Source organism: Rhinopithecus bieti, unplaced genomic scaffold (genome assembly GCF_001698545.2).
Source record: "Rhinopithecus bieti isolate Rb0 unplaced genomic scaffold, ASM169854v2 scaffold_12478, whole genome shotgun sequence".
Classification (NCBI taxonomy): domain Eukaryota; kingdom Metazoa; phylum Chordata; class Mammalia; order Primates; family Cercopithecidae; genus Rhinopithecus; species Rhinopithecus bieti.
In genome coordinates this window covers 390,226-406,048 of record NW_016807367.1, presented here as the reverse complement: position 1 = coordinate 406,048, position 15,823 = coordinate 390,226, and the positions used below count along the sequence as shown (strand labels likewise).

The 15,823-nt window shown below is 35.8% G+C and overlaps 1 protein-coding gene across 4 annotated transcripts in view; it reads right to left on the bottom strand.

The window, feature by feature from the left end:
• The window catches only part of SLC10A7 (solute carrier family 10 member 7), a 272,783-nt gene that overhangs the window by 148,867 nt on the left and 108,093 nt on the right, over positions 1-15,823 (bottom strand). The window contains exon 6 of one of the 4 annotated variants that reach the window (XR_001887243.1): positions 6,541-6,694. The exons of 2 other annotated variants lie outside the window; for them this stretch is intronic. Coding sequence is in view for 1 of the 2 variants with exons in the window: in XM_017881492.1 (XP_017736981.1) it covers positions 11,865-11,876 (12 nt within the window). In the remaining variant the exon portion in view is untranslated. Of the gene's footprint in view, positions 1-6,540; positions 6,695-11,846; positions 11,877-15,823 lie in introns of those variants that run through there. One more of the 4 variants, XM_017881492.1, reaches the window with a different exon arrangement.

Genomic DNA, 15,823 nt, shown 5'->3' with positions numbered 1-15,823 from the left:
ATTTCTATTGCATTCTTCATGGCTCAGAATTTCAGCCTCCTAGAAATTTCAACATATTATGGTAGTACTGGTTGTTAATCCGGCAGCTAAGTGGAAATTCCAAGAGGCACAGTAAATTCACATATTCAAGGGTTATGGTGATTAAAGAACAAAAACTCTGAACCGAAAATGTGGGAACAAATATATTTCAGATATTCTGAAAGACAATTTAACTTTTATTGCAATATATAGGAAACATAGAAAGAGAAATTTTTTAATGGATATGTACAGGCAAAGGCTTGGGAATATTTAGGTACTCTCAAGCTATCTATAAATATAGAAGTCAAAAACATCAACCAGTGTTTCTCAGTAAATAAAAAGCACACTCCAAAAAAAAAAAAAGAAATGCAACTTTGGAAATCTCTTCTAAAAAGTAAGTGCAATAACACTTTTGCTTCCAAATTAAAAAAAAAAGTGCTATTTAATATGACACATTAAAAAAAAGTCACACTGTCAAACTCAAAAAAACACATATTGTATGATTCAATGTATAGGGTGTTCTGGAAAAGGCAAAACTAAAGGGATAAAAAAACAGATCAGTGGTTGCCAAGGGCTGGGAGGGAGGGGGGCAGAGTCATTGCCTACAAAAGGGCACAGGGAAACTTTGAAGGTGATGGAATGTTCTACATCTTGATTATGGTGATCATTATATATTAAACAATTATCAAAACTTACAGAACTGTATACTAAAAAAGGGCAAACTTTACTCTAGGTAAATTATACCTTAACTTTAAAATGGGGGAATAACACATCTGTGAACTGATAAGAAACAAATTAGTTTATGCTGGGTTAAGCCATGCTGTGGTAACTAATCAAGAACCTGAGAAACAGAGCTGTTGTCCTATATATTATGTAAATTTTTAAGCTATAAATATGTATGGTAGAACTAATGTTGTGTTGGACAGTTATATGTGTTCAAGACTTTTAATGGTATCAATTTCATAACTGAGTTAGACAGCAAATTATTAGGCTTCAAATCCAAATACAGCATATTCTAAAATCAAAGATAATCTTCAAACAAACAGCTACTGTGCCGGACTGTCAAATGCCTGCTTTATAGCCATTCCCACCCTCTTATATGTTAACAGAACCTTGTTTTCTTTGGGACAACAAAATGCCCAATCTAGGATATGACTCACTGTTAGTCTAGTTAGTCTAAACCAGTCACATTTCCAAGTAATAAGTGCCTCAAATACATGACAGATAGCCGAGATATTAAGGGATCACAAAAAGTTATATTCTTTGCTGTGGAAATAAGCAATTAATCTTAACATTTCATAGCACAATTGTGCCTTCCAATGGGAAGGAGACAAACATGATATATTCAATAATGATAAATTGCAGATGTTAACAGTTCACTTAGCTTTTAAGGCCATTTAATAGTTACAGAGTATCTCTCACACATCATATCATCTGATTCTCACCAACTGGTTATATCATCTGATTCTAACCAACAAGGTTAGAAAGGTAAGGTATCACTATTTTTCTATAGATGAGAAATACAGATGAGAAAATAGAGACCCAATGAGTTAGATGATTTGTCTACAATCCTAACATTAGTATTAATAGAGAGTCAGGAAATAAACTAAGATATTCTGATCCCAAATCTAATAATTTTCTCTCTATATCAGTCTGTCAATTAAAGGCAATATATCTCAAAACTCTTCCCCAAATCTCAAACTACAAAGCCAACTAAAACTGACAAAAAGTCTATATGAATACTCAAATGCAGCTCTATACCTTTTAAAATGGTCCTATTAAATTAAAATGAGAATATAGCACAGGCAGGATTTTAGGCAAGGAAAGCTACTGCTCTAATAAAAAGGAAAGTAGACACACATAGACTTCCCACAGTCAGCCAGGCCCACTGTTTTAAATTTAATATCACAAAGATCCCTAAGAATAGGTATTATTATTATCCTCATTTTACATTTAGAGAAATTTGGATCAAGGATAATAAGCTGTCCAAAGTTACCTAGTTTATCAAGGATGGATAAACTAGCATTCATCCAAGGATGGATTATAATCCAAGTCTGTTGGATTCTGAAGCCCTTTGTCCTAAGAGCCAAAAGAAAAATATTTTAAACCTACACACTTGTACATTGAGTCAAAATTTTAGTAGTTCCATAATATTGAATCTTAATGAAGGTTGTTTTAGAAGATCTTTTAAGGCATAGCTTGTTCATAGATTCTTCACCTTTCTTTATGTATTTATTTTGAGACGGAGTCTTGCTCTGTTGCCTAGGCTGGAGTGCAATGGCATGATCTCAGCTCACTGCAACCTCTACCTCTCCAGTTCAAGCGATTCTTCTGCCTCAGCGTCCCGTGTAACTGGAATTGCATACGTGAGCTACCACGCACGGCTAATTTTTGTATTTTTTTTCTTTTTAGTAGAGATGGGGTTTCACCATTTTGGCCAGGTTGGTCTCGAACTCCTGACTCAGATGATTCACCTGGCCTGGCCTCCCAAAGTACTGGAATTACAGGTGTGAGCCACCTTGCCCGGCCTTCTTCACCTTTAAAACGAGGATTGCTTCTGTCTTCCTTTTAAATATGCGTCAAACTTCCTTAGGTGTCTTGAAGTGATCTGAGTTCCCCAAAAGCAGGTATTTTTATACCCATATCAACCTTTATAGACCACCGTAGTGCCCTATAGCAAGGTCAACCAGACCATGAGACGGAAAAAAAAAATGAGCCAAATTAGATATGAAATAATTTCAGGAATTGTGACATTTCCCTTAAAATAAGACTCTGCTTTAAAATTCCATTTAAATATTTTTAAATATCTGTTTTGTCTTTAAATAAAACACTCATGACTTTTGAATTATAAGACAGAAAGAATGGCTTATTTTTTGAAATCTTCTAACCCAGCACAGAGTAATGCACATATAGGCACTTGAAAAATATTTCATGGTGAGGGTGATAGTAATGATCATTAGGTAGTTACTTTCCCATTCATTTGTCTTTAGTGGTTTCCATTATATTAAAAGTGAAGAAGAAAAATAATTTTTAGTTTCTCTTGTTTTATACTGTCACTGAAGTCTATAGGTAATCTGTTTCTAGGTGTACTTTTTAAAATATAGAGATGTAAGTCATGCACTTGCTGGAATAAAACTTACAGAATCAAGTTCATTTTGCTTGTCAAGTGCAGATAAAAGGAAGAAGGGAAATAACAGTTTAAATGTAAAAGGCACCTTTTCCTTAACTCCTCAACTATTTCACACAATAAAATGAATAATTTAACTACCTGAAACTTCATATGTGCAGAACACTGCATGCAGACCAGTGGCATTTTCACTTCGAATTTGTATAGTCTTTAGTCAATACACTTCATCTGCATTTCTAACACCTGCTTCGGTCGGCTGTGAAGTACGCTGTTATCTCTACAGTGGTCTTTTATCTTTACTCTGTCCATCTAGCCAAAAAAAATTACGTGATAGAATATAATTACTTGGCCTAAAAGATATGGGGAATAATTCACATGATTTTCTCAAAGGCATTTTCCTTTATCTTATCAAGAGATAATTTTAAAACAAATTACTAATTAATGTTGTCATTCTTTATAGCATACACCTCCTTCAAACATTAGCATTAATTGTATATAGCAGAAATAACAACATCTACTTGCTCAGCAATGAGTGTCTGTTTTGGGTGCAAAGAAAGAAAGCCATTAACTGTAATGACTGATAACATTTATAAAGCATACAAATATGCCTACTGAGCTTGTTATTGTTACATTGCTTGTTATTAAAATGATGTTTTTCTAGCTTAGCCCGCCTAACACGACCTAAGTTAAATTTTATGCATATCAACATAAACAGCCAATTTTGACTTCAGCTAATCTGTCAATGACTCACATTTTATATGGAGGATTTAAGCAAAGGATTAATACATTTTTTAAGGGTTTATACATTTTTTTATCTGTGTTACACAATTTTATATGGATGATTTAAGCAAAACATTTAAAGGCTGAGTTCTCTGATACAAAAATTATCTTAGAACAGGAGGAGAAATGGGGAGCAGTTGGGGGAGAAGAACTAGAATAAAACTGAACTATCTATTGTTCTTACTCTCTGCTTATTTCCTGAATAGCACTTAATTATAATGTAATTATTCTAACTGTTGTCTGTTTCCCTCTCTGAACGGAAATTTCATTTGGGAAAGGATCATATCTGGCTGTTCACCACTCCCTTTCCAATGTCTAGCTTAGTTCCAGGCACACAGTAAATGCTCAATAAATATTTCTTATACAAACAAACTTTTTAAAATTTCAACCATATTGAATTAGAAAAGATTCTGAAGGACTTCCTAAACTTCTCTATTCCTTTAAAACTTCATTTATCCTTTAAAATTGATATATATGGAAAAAAATATATATGAAAAACCTTCATTTATCTAGGATCACGGTAGAATAATACATAAGCTGCTTTTCTAAATAAGCTGATTTTCTCAGATAGCTAAAGATGACCTCTTTAAGATTCTAAGACATTTTAATTCCAATTATTTTCAGTGTGTCATTCAAACACACATTATTATTTACTTCTTTAGCTTTTTTAAAAAAATAGGTTTCACATAATTTAATTATTAATGTCTTATAATCAAAACTGTATATTAAAATGCTTTTACATTCTGTCATATAATATTGTAGTACCTTCAGATACTAATGAGATAGGTAAGGCTGTATGTCCCTAAATCAAAGGGACCTATCAACATTGACTCATATTTAATCATTTTGTTGTCTTCATTCTTGCTATTTTCAGTATTTTACCTTCTAGCTGCTTCTTCGCTACAGGTTCTTATTCCTAATAAGTTTTAATGTACTACTCAGGATGAATTAAAGATTCACTAAATAACTAACCTATAACAGAAATACTATGAAAACATTAAACTGTATCTTTTGCTTTTTTATTCAACTGTAAATATTATCGTTTGCAGACTTTCCATTCAAGCTAAGCCATTAAGCCTGTCACCCAGAGTAGGGTAAACATGGTCTATCACATCAAAGTTGTTATTCAGTTTTGAGAGTCATATAAGGTTTACCTGATGAGTTCCTAGAGGGAAAAGAGTCTTGAAAAAGATTCTCAGTATCCTTGACAGAGAAAGGGATTTTCTAGAGTCCTTAAATTCCTATTACAGATTAAGGGTTAAATCCAGTAGAGCTGAATATCAACCCTGACCATGAAGAAAGAGAAGTTCAGGATATGATCCAAGGGAACTTTTAATGGCCCAGGGAGCAAGCCCACTATGCTTCTGAACTGCAGGAAGAGAAATTCAGAAAGATATGAAAGAAGAGGAGGATGGGGAGGTCAGATACTAGGGTCCCTGCTTGAAAGGGATGGTGAAATAGAAATGTCCAGAACGTAGAACACTGCGACTAGTCAACAGCTTGCTCAGGTAGAGCCTTGGGGAAGCTGCAAATTCCCAGAAAGCTCACATAGGGCCCTCCTCAACATGACTAGGAAGCAACAGCATTGTGCTGATGAAAGGAGATGTCTAGATAAATAAGCGTTAAATAAAACTCCAATAAAGGTGATCCAAACACACCCATGTGCCCCCACGAAAAGACACCAAGTAGGCACTTGAAAAATATGACAACCCAGAACCAAACATAAGGCTTTTCCACAACCCTTCTAGCCCATTTTAAGATTCCACCAGGGACTGACATCGAGTTCACTAGTGTTCAGAGCTCACTTAGATGCCGGGCACTGTGGTTCACACCTGTAATCCCAGCACTTTGGGAAGCCAAGGCGAGAGGATCACCTGAGGTCAGGAGTTCGAGACTAGCCTGGCCAACATGGTGAAACCCTGTCTCTACTAAAAATACAAAAATTATCCAGGTGTGGTGGTACACGTCTGTAATCCCAGTTACTCAGGAGGCTAAGCCAGAGAACCACTTGAACCCAGGAGACAGAGGTTGCAGTGAGCTGAGGTTATACCACTGCACACCAGACGGGGTGAAAAAGTGAGACTCCATCAAAAAAAAAAAAAAAAAAAAAAAGAAAAGAAAAAGAAAAAAACCCACAATAACTTACTGAGAAAACTGCCTAACAGCTTACACAGACATCTGGTCATGACTTTTATAAAAACCTATACATTACTGAAAGTAAAATACTCAACAGTGGAAGCTGGGCAAAACAAAAGCAAAAGTCAGATGGGGGAGCAGAAACCTCCTTAAAATCTTAATTTAATAGTCCCAGAATTAATATTCTCATTCCTAATGCAAATAAGACACAGTGAACTGTTGAGCAAACAATAGAAAAAAATTAAGCAATTTCTAAAGAGAAGGATAGCTTAATAATTCAATGGATATTCAAATTTTTGGACTACTTCCAGGAAATAAAAAGCTAAACTTTATGAAGAGGTAAACAGAGGGAAAATCTCATTTATATGGATTAGCTTGAGAAAAAAAGAATGTGAGTCAGGACTGAGTACCGAAAAGTTCAAATTATGGAACATTTTAAGAGAAAGAAACATTTACTACTTTCTGTAACTTGAACTAACCTCTGGTTTAAAATGGAATTCCTTCAGCTACATGACAATGGAAAGTAGACTGTCAAGAAATAGTAGGAACTGGATTCTGGTTGTGATTCTCCTCATTATCAGCTGGATAAGCTTGGACAAACCCGTTGATCTTTCTGAATCTCAAGTTCATCATCTATTAAATGGCAAAAATAATAACAGCTGATATTTATGGAGTATTTACTACCATGTTACATGCTCTGTGAATATTTAACACCACGTACTTCATTTAATCCCTACAAACATCCACAAGGTTGACACAGTTGCTATTATATTTTCATCCAGGGAATGGAGGCACAGTAAAGGGATACAAACACAGGCAGTCTGACTCCAGAATCAGTCTCATTGGAAATTCAGTTTCAGCAATACTGTACCTGCCTCACAGGAGAGCTGTGGTCCTTATCTGAGGACCACAATATGTAAAAGTGCTTTGAAAGCTATATGATACTTTACATATAAGAAATCAATAGTATTTAATGACTAGATTAATTCATTCAAGACTAGCAGAGTTCATCTGTAATTAAATCAATAAAGTATACTTTCAGTTTATTTCTCAAGTATATTAAAAATATCTACCATAAAATTATTTGCAGTATGAATATGTATGATCAACTTTAATCCTATTCCAACCCAGTTTGAAATATCATAGATTGCGAATTAGTTAGGTACACAGCCACAAAGAGCACTGTACAAATAGTGAGGAAAGCTCCCCAGGCTCTCTCTTGCTCAGAAGCTATTCCTTTTTCAATCCAATTCCAACAAACTGCTTTCCAAGTCTAGAGAAATTTAAAAACATTGGTTGCTCTCCCAGCAATACTATACCTATTCTCAGGTATGTTCAGAACCTAGTCCAGTGTCTGGCATGGAGCAGACACTTGGCTGAATGACTGAGTAAGAATGATTACCTTAGAGCAAGGGAGATGCCAGAAATTAAAGCAAAGACAATCTAACTGAGAAAGCACTGTGGCATAGGAGTCACTCTGTGTGGAGGCAAAAACTCCAAACACTTCAGCATGGTTAGAAGTCAGCATGGTTAGCATGACAGTCATGCCTAGTATGCTTGTCAAGGAGTGATGACCAACTAGGGTCACCAACAAAAGGTTAAACCACAGAGAATTTCAGAAGAGTGAAAAGTATATGATGCACTTTAAAATACTTTTATTTAATATGGTAAAAAAATGTTTATAGAGTTGTTTAAAAGAATAAATCCTGAGCTAGCTAGAAAGCATGAACGCATTCATTTCTTCACCTGACCATTTGAGAAACTCTGCTAGGATATCAATAAGCCTTGGCCCTTGCTCTCCAAGAACTTACAACCTGGTGATATTCTGGTTATAGAAGACAGGAATCAAAAAAATTTACACAAATAATTATTTAAAGTTCTGATAGGTGCTTTAAAGAAACTGCACTACATACCAGGAGAGTATTCAGAAAGAGAATCTGGTCTTTCTGAACACTCTATTAGAAAAGAACTCAGAACTTACAAATGTCTTCCTATCTCATTTGGATTTAAAGCCAAAATCTTTTCAATGACCCACAAGGTCCTAACTTTATAATCTGGACCCTTATTACATATCTGAATTCATCTTCATTGCCCTCTCTGTTCTGGCCATTCTCCTACCTCAATACCTTTGTGCTTTGAGTTATCTCTATACGAAACAAACACCATTTCCCCAAATATCCTCATGGCTTGCTCTCTCACCTCCTTCAAACCTCTGCTCAAATATTCTTTTATAAATGAGACTGTCACCTAACACCTTTCAATAAAATGCAACCCCTCTAGTTTTATCCCTTTCCTGCTTCATTTCTATATTCTCCATAAGACACACACACACACACACACATACACACACATAACATTGTAAAAGTGTACATTTTAGTTATTATATTCCCTCACTAGAATGTAAGCTCCATAAGTGTTTGATACATTTTCATGGCCTCACTATACAGTAGGGGCTCAGCAAAGTTATTTGTTGAATACATGAACTGGAGAGACTGTAAGCATGCCCTTATGGCAGATTCCTTGTTGGTGAAGAAGATGACACAGGATGAAGCTCGAGAGACAGGCAAGAAATAGACCACAGAGAATCTTTTAAGCCACATAAAGGACTTTGGTATTTACCTCAAGAAAGTCATTGAAGGACTTTAAGCAGAAAAATGACACGATCAATTTACATATTTCCAGATAATTTTAACTACTATGTGGAGAATAGAATGAAATGGGCTAAAAAGAGATGAGAAAATCAAGAGCAACTCTCATCTCCAGGGTGCACACAAGTTTTGCTGTTTCTCTATGTGAAGGTGTATACACCCTTAACACACGCTGCTGTAAAAACAACTTATTGCTTGCCTATCACAGTAGTATTTGCAAAGTTCCCAATCCAAACTCTCAAAATTTAAATGCTTCTTTCCCAAATCTTTTCCTTCTGAATAAACCTTGAAATAAATATGTACTTTTAGCAAATTCTATTTGCTTCGACAGCAATATATAATATAGTGAAGACTTTAAGCCTGCACAAAACATATCTCTATGAACAAGGTCCATAAAGGTTAAGAGTAGCCTAATTTTCTGTGATTCTTTTAGCTACAGATTTGGCTAAGGGCTTGGATAGCATGGGAAAGAAGATAAGTGAGAAAAACATTGGTGATTTAACCTCTAGTGTTCCCTTAAGGACAAACATTTGTCACCTTGACAGCAAGGTGAAAGGTTTGCAGCAAGCATGCTTATAACAGGACTCTCTCCTCTCTCTCCTCCCTGGGGACCTGTGAGTTCTGAACAGACAATATCTGAACAGATGATGATGATGATGATGATGATGATGATGATGATGATGATCCACAGAAAAGAACAGGGGAGGAAAAGAGATTGAGACCCCACATAACTCAGAACCTCAAACTGAAACGAAGCTCCAGGGACTATCACAAAGATTTAGCATTTGCGCTCTTCTTCCTAAGCTTCCACTTAAGGTTGGAGTAATCAATCCTATAAGTTATCACAAAACATTCAAACATTGTCCAATATTAACAGCATGGATTCCATTGCTAATAATTACCAGTGTGTTTTAAAGCTGAATTCCTAGGCATATATAGCTCCACTTTTGATACAAATCTCTAGTTTTCAGGGTTTACAATTCTGATGTGAAAGTCAGCTGCAGGCTTAAATCAGACACTAAAACAAGCCTGATGTTTACTCTTCATGAATACATATAACCCAAATTAGCATTAAAATGATGATACCCATGCATCAAAAAGAATAATAGAATCTCTGTTTTAGCCTAAAAGCTACATTGCTTAGAGTATTTTCAAAAGTGAAATAGAAAAAGATATTTTGAAAGCTAAAGAATTTTTTTAAAAAAAGAATTAAAGTTTTTTATGATCGTTTTTAATTTAGTTTACCTGTGATATGTGAAAAACCAACGTAAAGTGCATTTCCTGCTCTCTCTTACCACTCGATACAACACTTCTGACACCAGATGTGTAGGAGTGTTTCCCCACACACCAAGCAATTCTTCAGCAGACACCAACTAGATGTGCTCTAATTCAATTCAATTCTAACACTCTACACCTGCAGAGAGTGTCAGATCCCAAAGCTGAGGGCTCAATCCCACAAGGCTATCCCCCACTTCAGATGACAACTTCAAGCTCCAGGTTGTGGCCTGTGCTTCTACCTGACCAGCTATAAAATCAGGGTTCCCACAACCCCTCCTCAGGTTTGATTAATTTGCTAAAGCTCACAAAACTCAGGAAAAACACTTGTGTTTGCCAGATTATGATAAAGGATATCACAAAGTACACAGATGAAGAGCCAGATGGAAGATATTCATAGAGCAAGGCATGTGGGAAGGGGCACAGAGCTTCCGTGCCCTCTCTAGGGCACACTGGGAACCTCCATGCATTTGGCTATCAGTAAGCACTCTGAACCCTGTCCTTTTGGATTTTTATGGAGGCTTCACTATGTAGGCATTATTGATTAAGTCGTTGGCCATTGGTGATCAACTCAACCTTCAGCCCAGGAGGTTGGGAGATGGGATTGAAAGTCCCTACCCTCTAATCAAGCCTTGGTCTTTCTGGTGACAAGCCCAGATCCTCAAACTACCTAGAGGCCAATCGGCCACATTAGCACACAAAAGTCACTCTTTTCATTCTGGAGATTCCAAGGATTTTAGGAGCTTTATACTAAAAAATACATATTTCACAATATGACATTTAACTTAATTTCATTAATTTAATTTTAGGAATCAGTGACATTGATCTATGTGTTCCTTTGATGGATGAAATTTTACCTAGAAACTATTTTACACTTTTATTTTGAAAAATATCTTACATTAAAATCACTATTAAAGGCCAGGTACAGTGGCTCATGCGTGTAATCCCAGCACTTTGGGAGGCTGAAGTTGGCAGATCACATAAGGTCAGGAGGTCAAGACCAGCCTGGCCAACATGGTGAAATCCCATCTCTACTAACAATAAAAAAATTAGCTGGGCATAGTGGCTGGTGCCTGCCATCCCAGCTACTCAGGAGGCTGAGGCACGAGAATCGCTTGAGCCCAGGAGGCAGAGGTTAGAGTGAGCTGATAACATGCCACTGCACTCCCGTCGGGGTAACAGAGCAAGACTCCATCTGAAAAAAAAAAAAAAAAAATCACAAAGCTATCATTCATTTCATTTCAATATCTACCCAATAGCTAATCATTACCGTCTCTAAGTACTGCCAGAGGACTAAAATGATTTTTAATAAGAAAATGAGCTTTTTAACATAATGAATACTAACAAACATAATAAAAAAGTAAGGTTACAAAGTATACCAAAAAATGTATGAGAATGAAGGGGAGTGGCCATATAGAATTGAAGACTGGGACATAGGAAGGATGAGATCAGAAGTTAAGAAGAAAACAAAAGAGAGAGGAGAATTCATGGTCGAACTAAAAGACTCTCTATTCACTTAACATCCATGTGGTGTTCATTCATGAAAAAAAATAGTTATCTCTACTATATCTACCTCTGGACACCACATCACTAATACATATCAAATGAAATGTTTAGTTATCTCACTCATAATGGTTTTCTCACCTAAATTTCCTGTTTTTGTTCATGATGCATTGCAACAATTAATCTTAAGATCTTTGAGTCCCCAGTCGCTTTATGTTTCTCAAATTTCCTGGCCTTTTTACCATATAATATTCCAGAAGCTTTCAGGAAAAACTTGGTCAGTGTAAGTATGTAGTAAAAAACACCATCATAGTGATGCTTTAAAGACTTACCTATTAGGGATTCATGTTGAAATTACATGATCACCAGAGTTTGCTTCAAAATAATACCTGAGAAGAAGAAAGTGGATGGAAGTGTAGAGGAAAAAAGACTGGGCCGAGTTGACATCTGTAGAAGCTGAGAGATAGGTACACAGGGCTTATTAATATTGTTTGGTCTACTCTGCATACATTTCAAAGTTTCTAATTTTAAAAATGTTGCTGTTGGTTTTTTTTTAGGAGTCAGAGATTTAGGAAAATATCATATTTGGGGGCTAGATAAGAACTTTCAATAGCTGGGCATGGTAGCTCATTCCTGTAATCCCAGCAGAATGAGAGGCTGAGGCAGGAGGATTGCTTGAGGCTGAGAGTTGAAGACCAGCTTAGGCAACATAGCAAGATTCTGTCTCTACACAAAAATTTTAAAAATTAGCTGAGTGTGGCATTGCAGACCTGTAGTCCTAGCTACTAAGAAGGCTGAGATGGGAGGATTGCTTGAGCCCTGGAGGTTGAGGCCACAGCGAGATATAATTGTACCACTATACTCCAGCCTGGGGGACAAAGCAAGATCCTGTCTCTAAAAATAAAAAAGGTCTTGAGAAAGGCTTATAGAGAGAATTTTGGGGTAAAATACTCTGGATAATAATAGTAGCACCTACCATTTATGAATGCTTGCTAATGGGCCACTCTGCTAAGCATTTGAGAGATTTGATCTTATTTAATCTCTACCAGTACTCCTAGTTAGGTATCCCTAACTCAAAACTCAGTAGAGACTCCTCCTCCAGTATCAGGTCCTTGCATACAGTAGTCACTAGGTTAATATTAACTGTCTAATAATTGAATAAATGATTAAGAAAGTTTTTCCTTTTTCTTTTGTGTTTGTGGTCCTTTATTTATAAGACAATTGAAAAGCTCTAGCCAAAGTGTTCATTATTGTTCATCCGGGCTCAGAACACTCTACACAGCATCTTTCACTCACCAACTTACCAACAAACACATTGTTACCAGGCCATTTCTCCCAATATAGAACTTTGTCCATGATACACTCATTGAAAACTCTTCAGCAATGCCTCACATGGTATCAAGTCCAAGTTAAGCCTCTCACTCAGGCTCTCTAAAATACTGTCTCACCAGCCACCAAGAATGGGCTTACTCCAGTAAATGCCCCTCTTTTCACTTTCTTGCCTGCAACTGACCATTCATTCATTTATTTGTCATATGTTGATCATCTACTATGTACCACACACCATATTTGCCATTACATTTATATATAGAGAGATATAACAGTGAGCATAACAGGCTTGGCCTCTGCCCTTACTGGGCCACATCGTCTCGCAGGTTGACGTTCTCCACCTGGGCTAGTCTCAATTTTCAAGATCTTCACACTTAACATTCACCAGCATCCTTTCCTGATCACTTCAACCTACTGTGTCCTCTCTTTCTTAATTGATGATATCACACATTTGAGCACGTAATTATATCTTGTTTTGTGTTTCCTTCTCTGAGTGTTTTACTTAGGCATGTCTCCTTTCTTCAATTATATTCTCTTAAACAGAAATTGTATCTTATATTCTTCTTCATCACCAAACTGAATGTAACTCAACTGACTTCAGTGACATATGTATAACATGAAGTTAATAAATAGCTTTCAGTATTGAAAAGAGCCAAGCATAAAAAGTCAAAATAATAACAGTTCAAGATCTAATTTATCTTTGAAAATGGAGAAATAAAAAGCTCTAGGAAAGGTACAGGTATATAAATAGGGAGAATAAAGGTGCAAAAAAGGAAATTTTTCCCATATGGTATAACTGTCTCCAATAATGTATATTTTAGGGGATCTATGAAACGTCAGTCTTTTCCTTTAATTCTTGCATTTCCCCGAACATAATTTAGACGCCATACCATAGGCCAAATTTATTAGGGCTCTGCTATGATGTCAATAATATTGATAGGAGCAAATTAAGTCTTTACTTATTTAGAAGAAAACTATTTTCAACAGAAGTAAAGATTAATATTTAGAAAGAGAGTATATTTACCTAAAAGAACATTACTATAGTTTAACCATGTATAAAACTGTAACTAAAAAGTTTAATAAATGAACTTGCAGACGTCTCATGTCAAACACTCCTTTCTTGCAAAAATCCAGCTATGACAAACATTAGACCTGGTTTTCTGACATGTATTACTTGTCTCTTTCGGATTATTATTTTGGATTACACTGTATTTTGTCTACAATGTGCTAATATTATAACTCATCATAAAATACTCCTACTGAGATTGTTGCCTAGAGAATCAATAATAGTAAGGTCCCCTTAGTCTGAAATGAATGTCATTATTTTCCTAAACTCTACCTGTTCTGCGAAGCTGCTTCTCATGCCATCTACTTTGGTGAATGTTAAGTGTGAAGATCTTGAAAATTGAGAACAGCCCAACTGGAGAAGGTCAACCTGATGTGGCCCAGTAAGGGCAGGGAGGTCTTCCCAACCGCCCATATTTTAGCCAATCTTTTACATTTACATGTCCTTTCATATGTACTAATTACTATAGTGTAAATTCTCTGAGAGTAGGATTTGGACCTGTTGACACCTTTTTATTCCTCACAGCAGCTACACTGAAACCATTACTTTCAAAGTATTCAATAACAAGTGACCTTTCCCAATGATAAGAACAATTGTGTATAAAAATATAGATGAATACATATGTATTAAAAGTTCTTTCACAAGTCCACTAAGCACATAGAAAATTTCACAAGCAAAATTATAAACATATTTTAAATGTCACCCCAAAATGCATTTTCCAAACTGTATAATTTTTTCTTTGCTAAAATTCTAAGTTCCTACCAAGTGAGCTAAATTAACCTAACCTGAAAATAAACTTCCTTTGCAACTAACTCCTAGATCTATTTAACAAGTCATTTTCTCTGTATTGCTTTGATTCCTTCTTCCCTCAGTTCTATTTCTTCTTAGTCCCTACAGAGTATAACTTGGGCAAATTTAGAGTATGAATTAGACAAATGAAAATTACAATAATAGTCGGTATGGTTAAAAGTGTTGAATAACTTTTTGATAAATCACTATCACTTGTCAGACTTTGGATTTGTCAAATGTTTCCTAATTATGTGATAGGATTTCCTTGCCTAGAGACAGTCTTTGCCTGACTAAAAGCATAAAATCTACATCAAAATTATAATTTAAAACACCAAAAAGAGGTGGTAAAAGATCAATGAAAAAAAAGAAACCCAACTAACAATGGTTGGTAATTTCAACAGTGAAGAGCTTAGGTTTAGTGCTACTCAATAGCCCTAAAGGAATACATGGGAAAAATAAGAAGAATGTAATATGAATATCATACATTCATTCCAGTTATTCTGAAATATATCCTTGTGAGTTTTATGTTTAAATGCCCATTCCTTCCACAAAATGATGACAATAACAAATGGTAATTTATTTAGAAAATAAAGAACTGAAAACATTAGGCACCTGCCAAAATGTATTTTGCAGTTTTACTTATCAGTGGAATCCAAATGTTAGAAAATCACTGGCCTAGTCAGTCAAACAACCATGTAAGAAAGACCTGTCTTAGAAAAAACGATCTTTGAACTGTGAAGGAGGTTAAAGCAGATTTTTAAAAAATGTAATAGTCCCATGAGAACAGCTGGGTTTTGTCTGTTTTTGTTTTAAATAGAGACAGGGTCTCCCTCTGTTGTCCAGGCTGGAGTGCAGTGGCAGAATCAAAGCTCACTGGAGCCTAGAACTCCCGGGCTCAAATGGTTCTACCACCTCAGCCTCCAGAGTAGCTCGGACTACAAGCAGGCAACACCACATATGACTAATTTTTTTTTTTTTCTTTTTTCTTTTTTTATTTTATTTTATTTTATTTTATTTTCTATATTATACTTTAACTTCTAGGGTACATGTGCATAACGTGCAGGTTTGTTACATATGTATACTTGTGCCATGTTGGTGTGCTGCACCCATCAACTCGTCAGCACCCATCAATTCGTCATTTATATCAGGTAT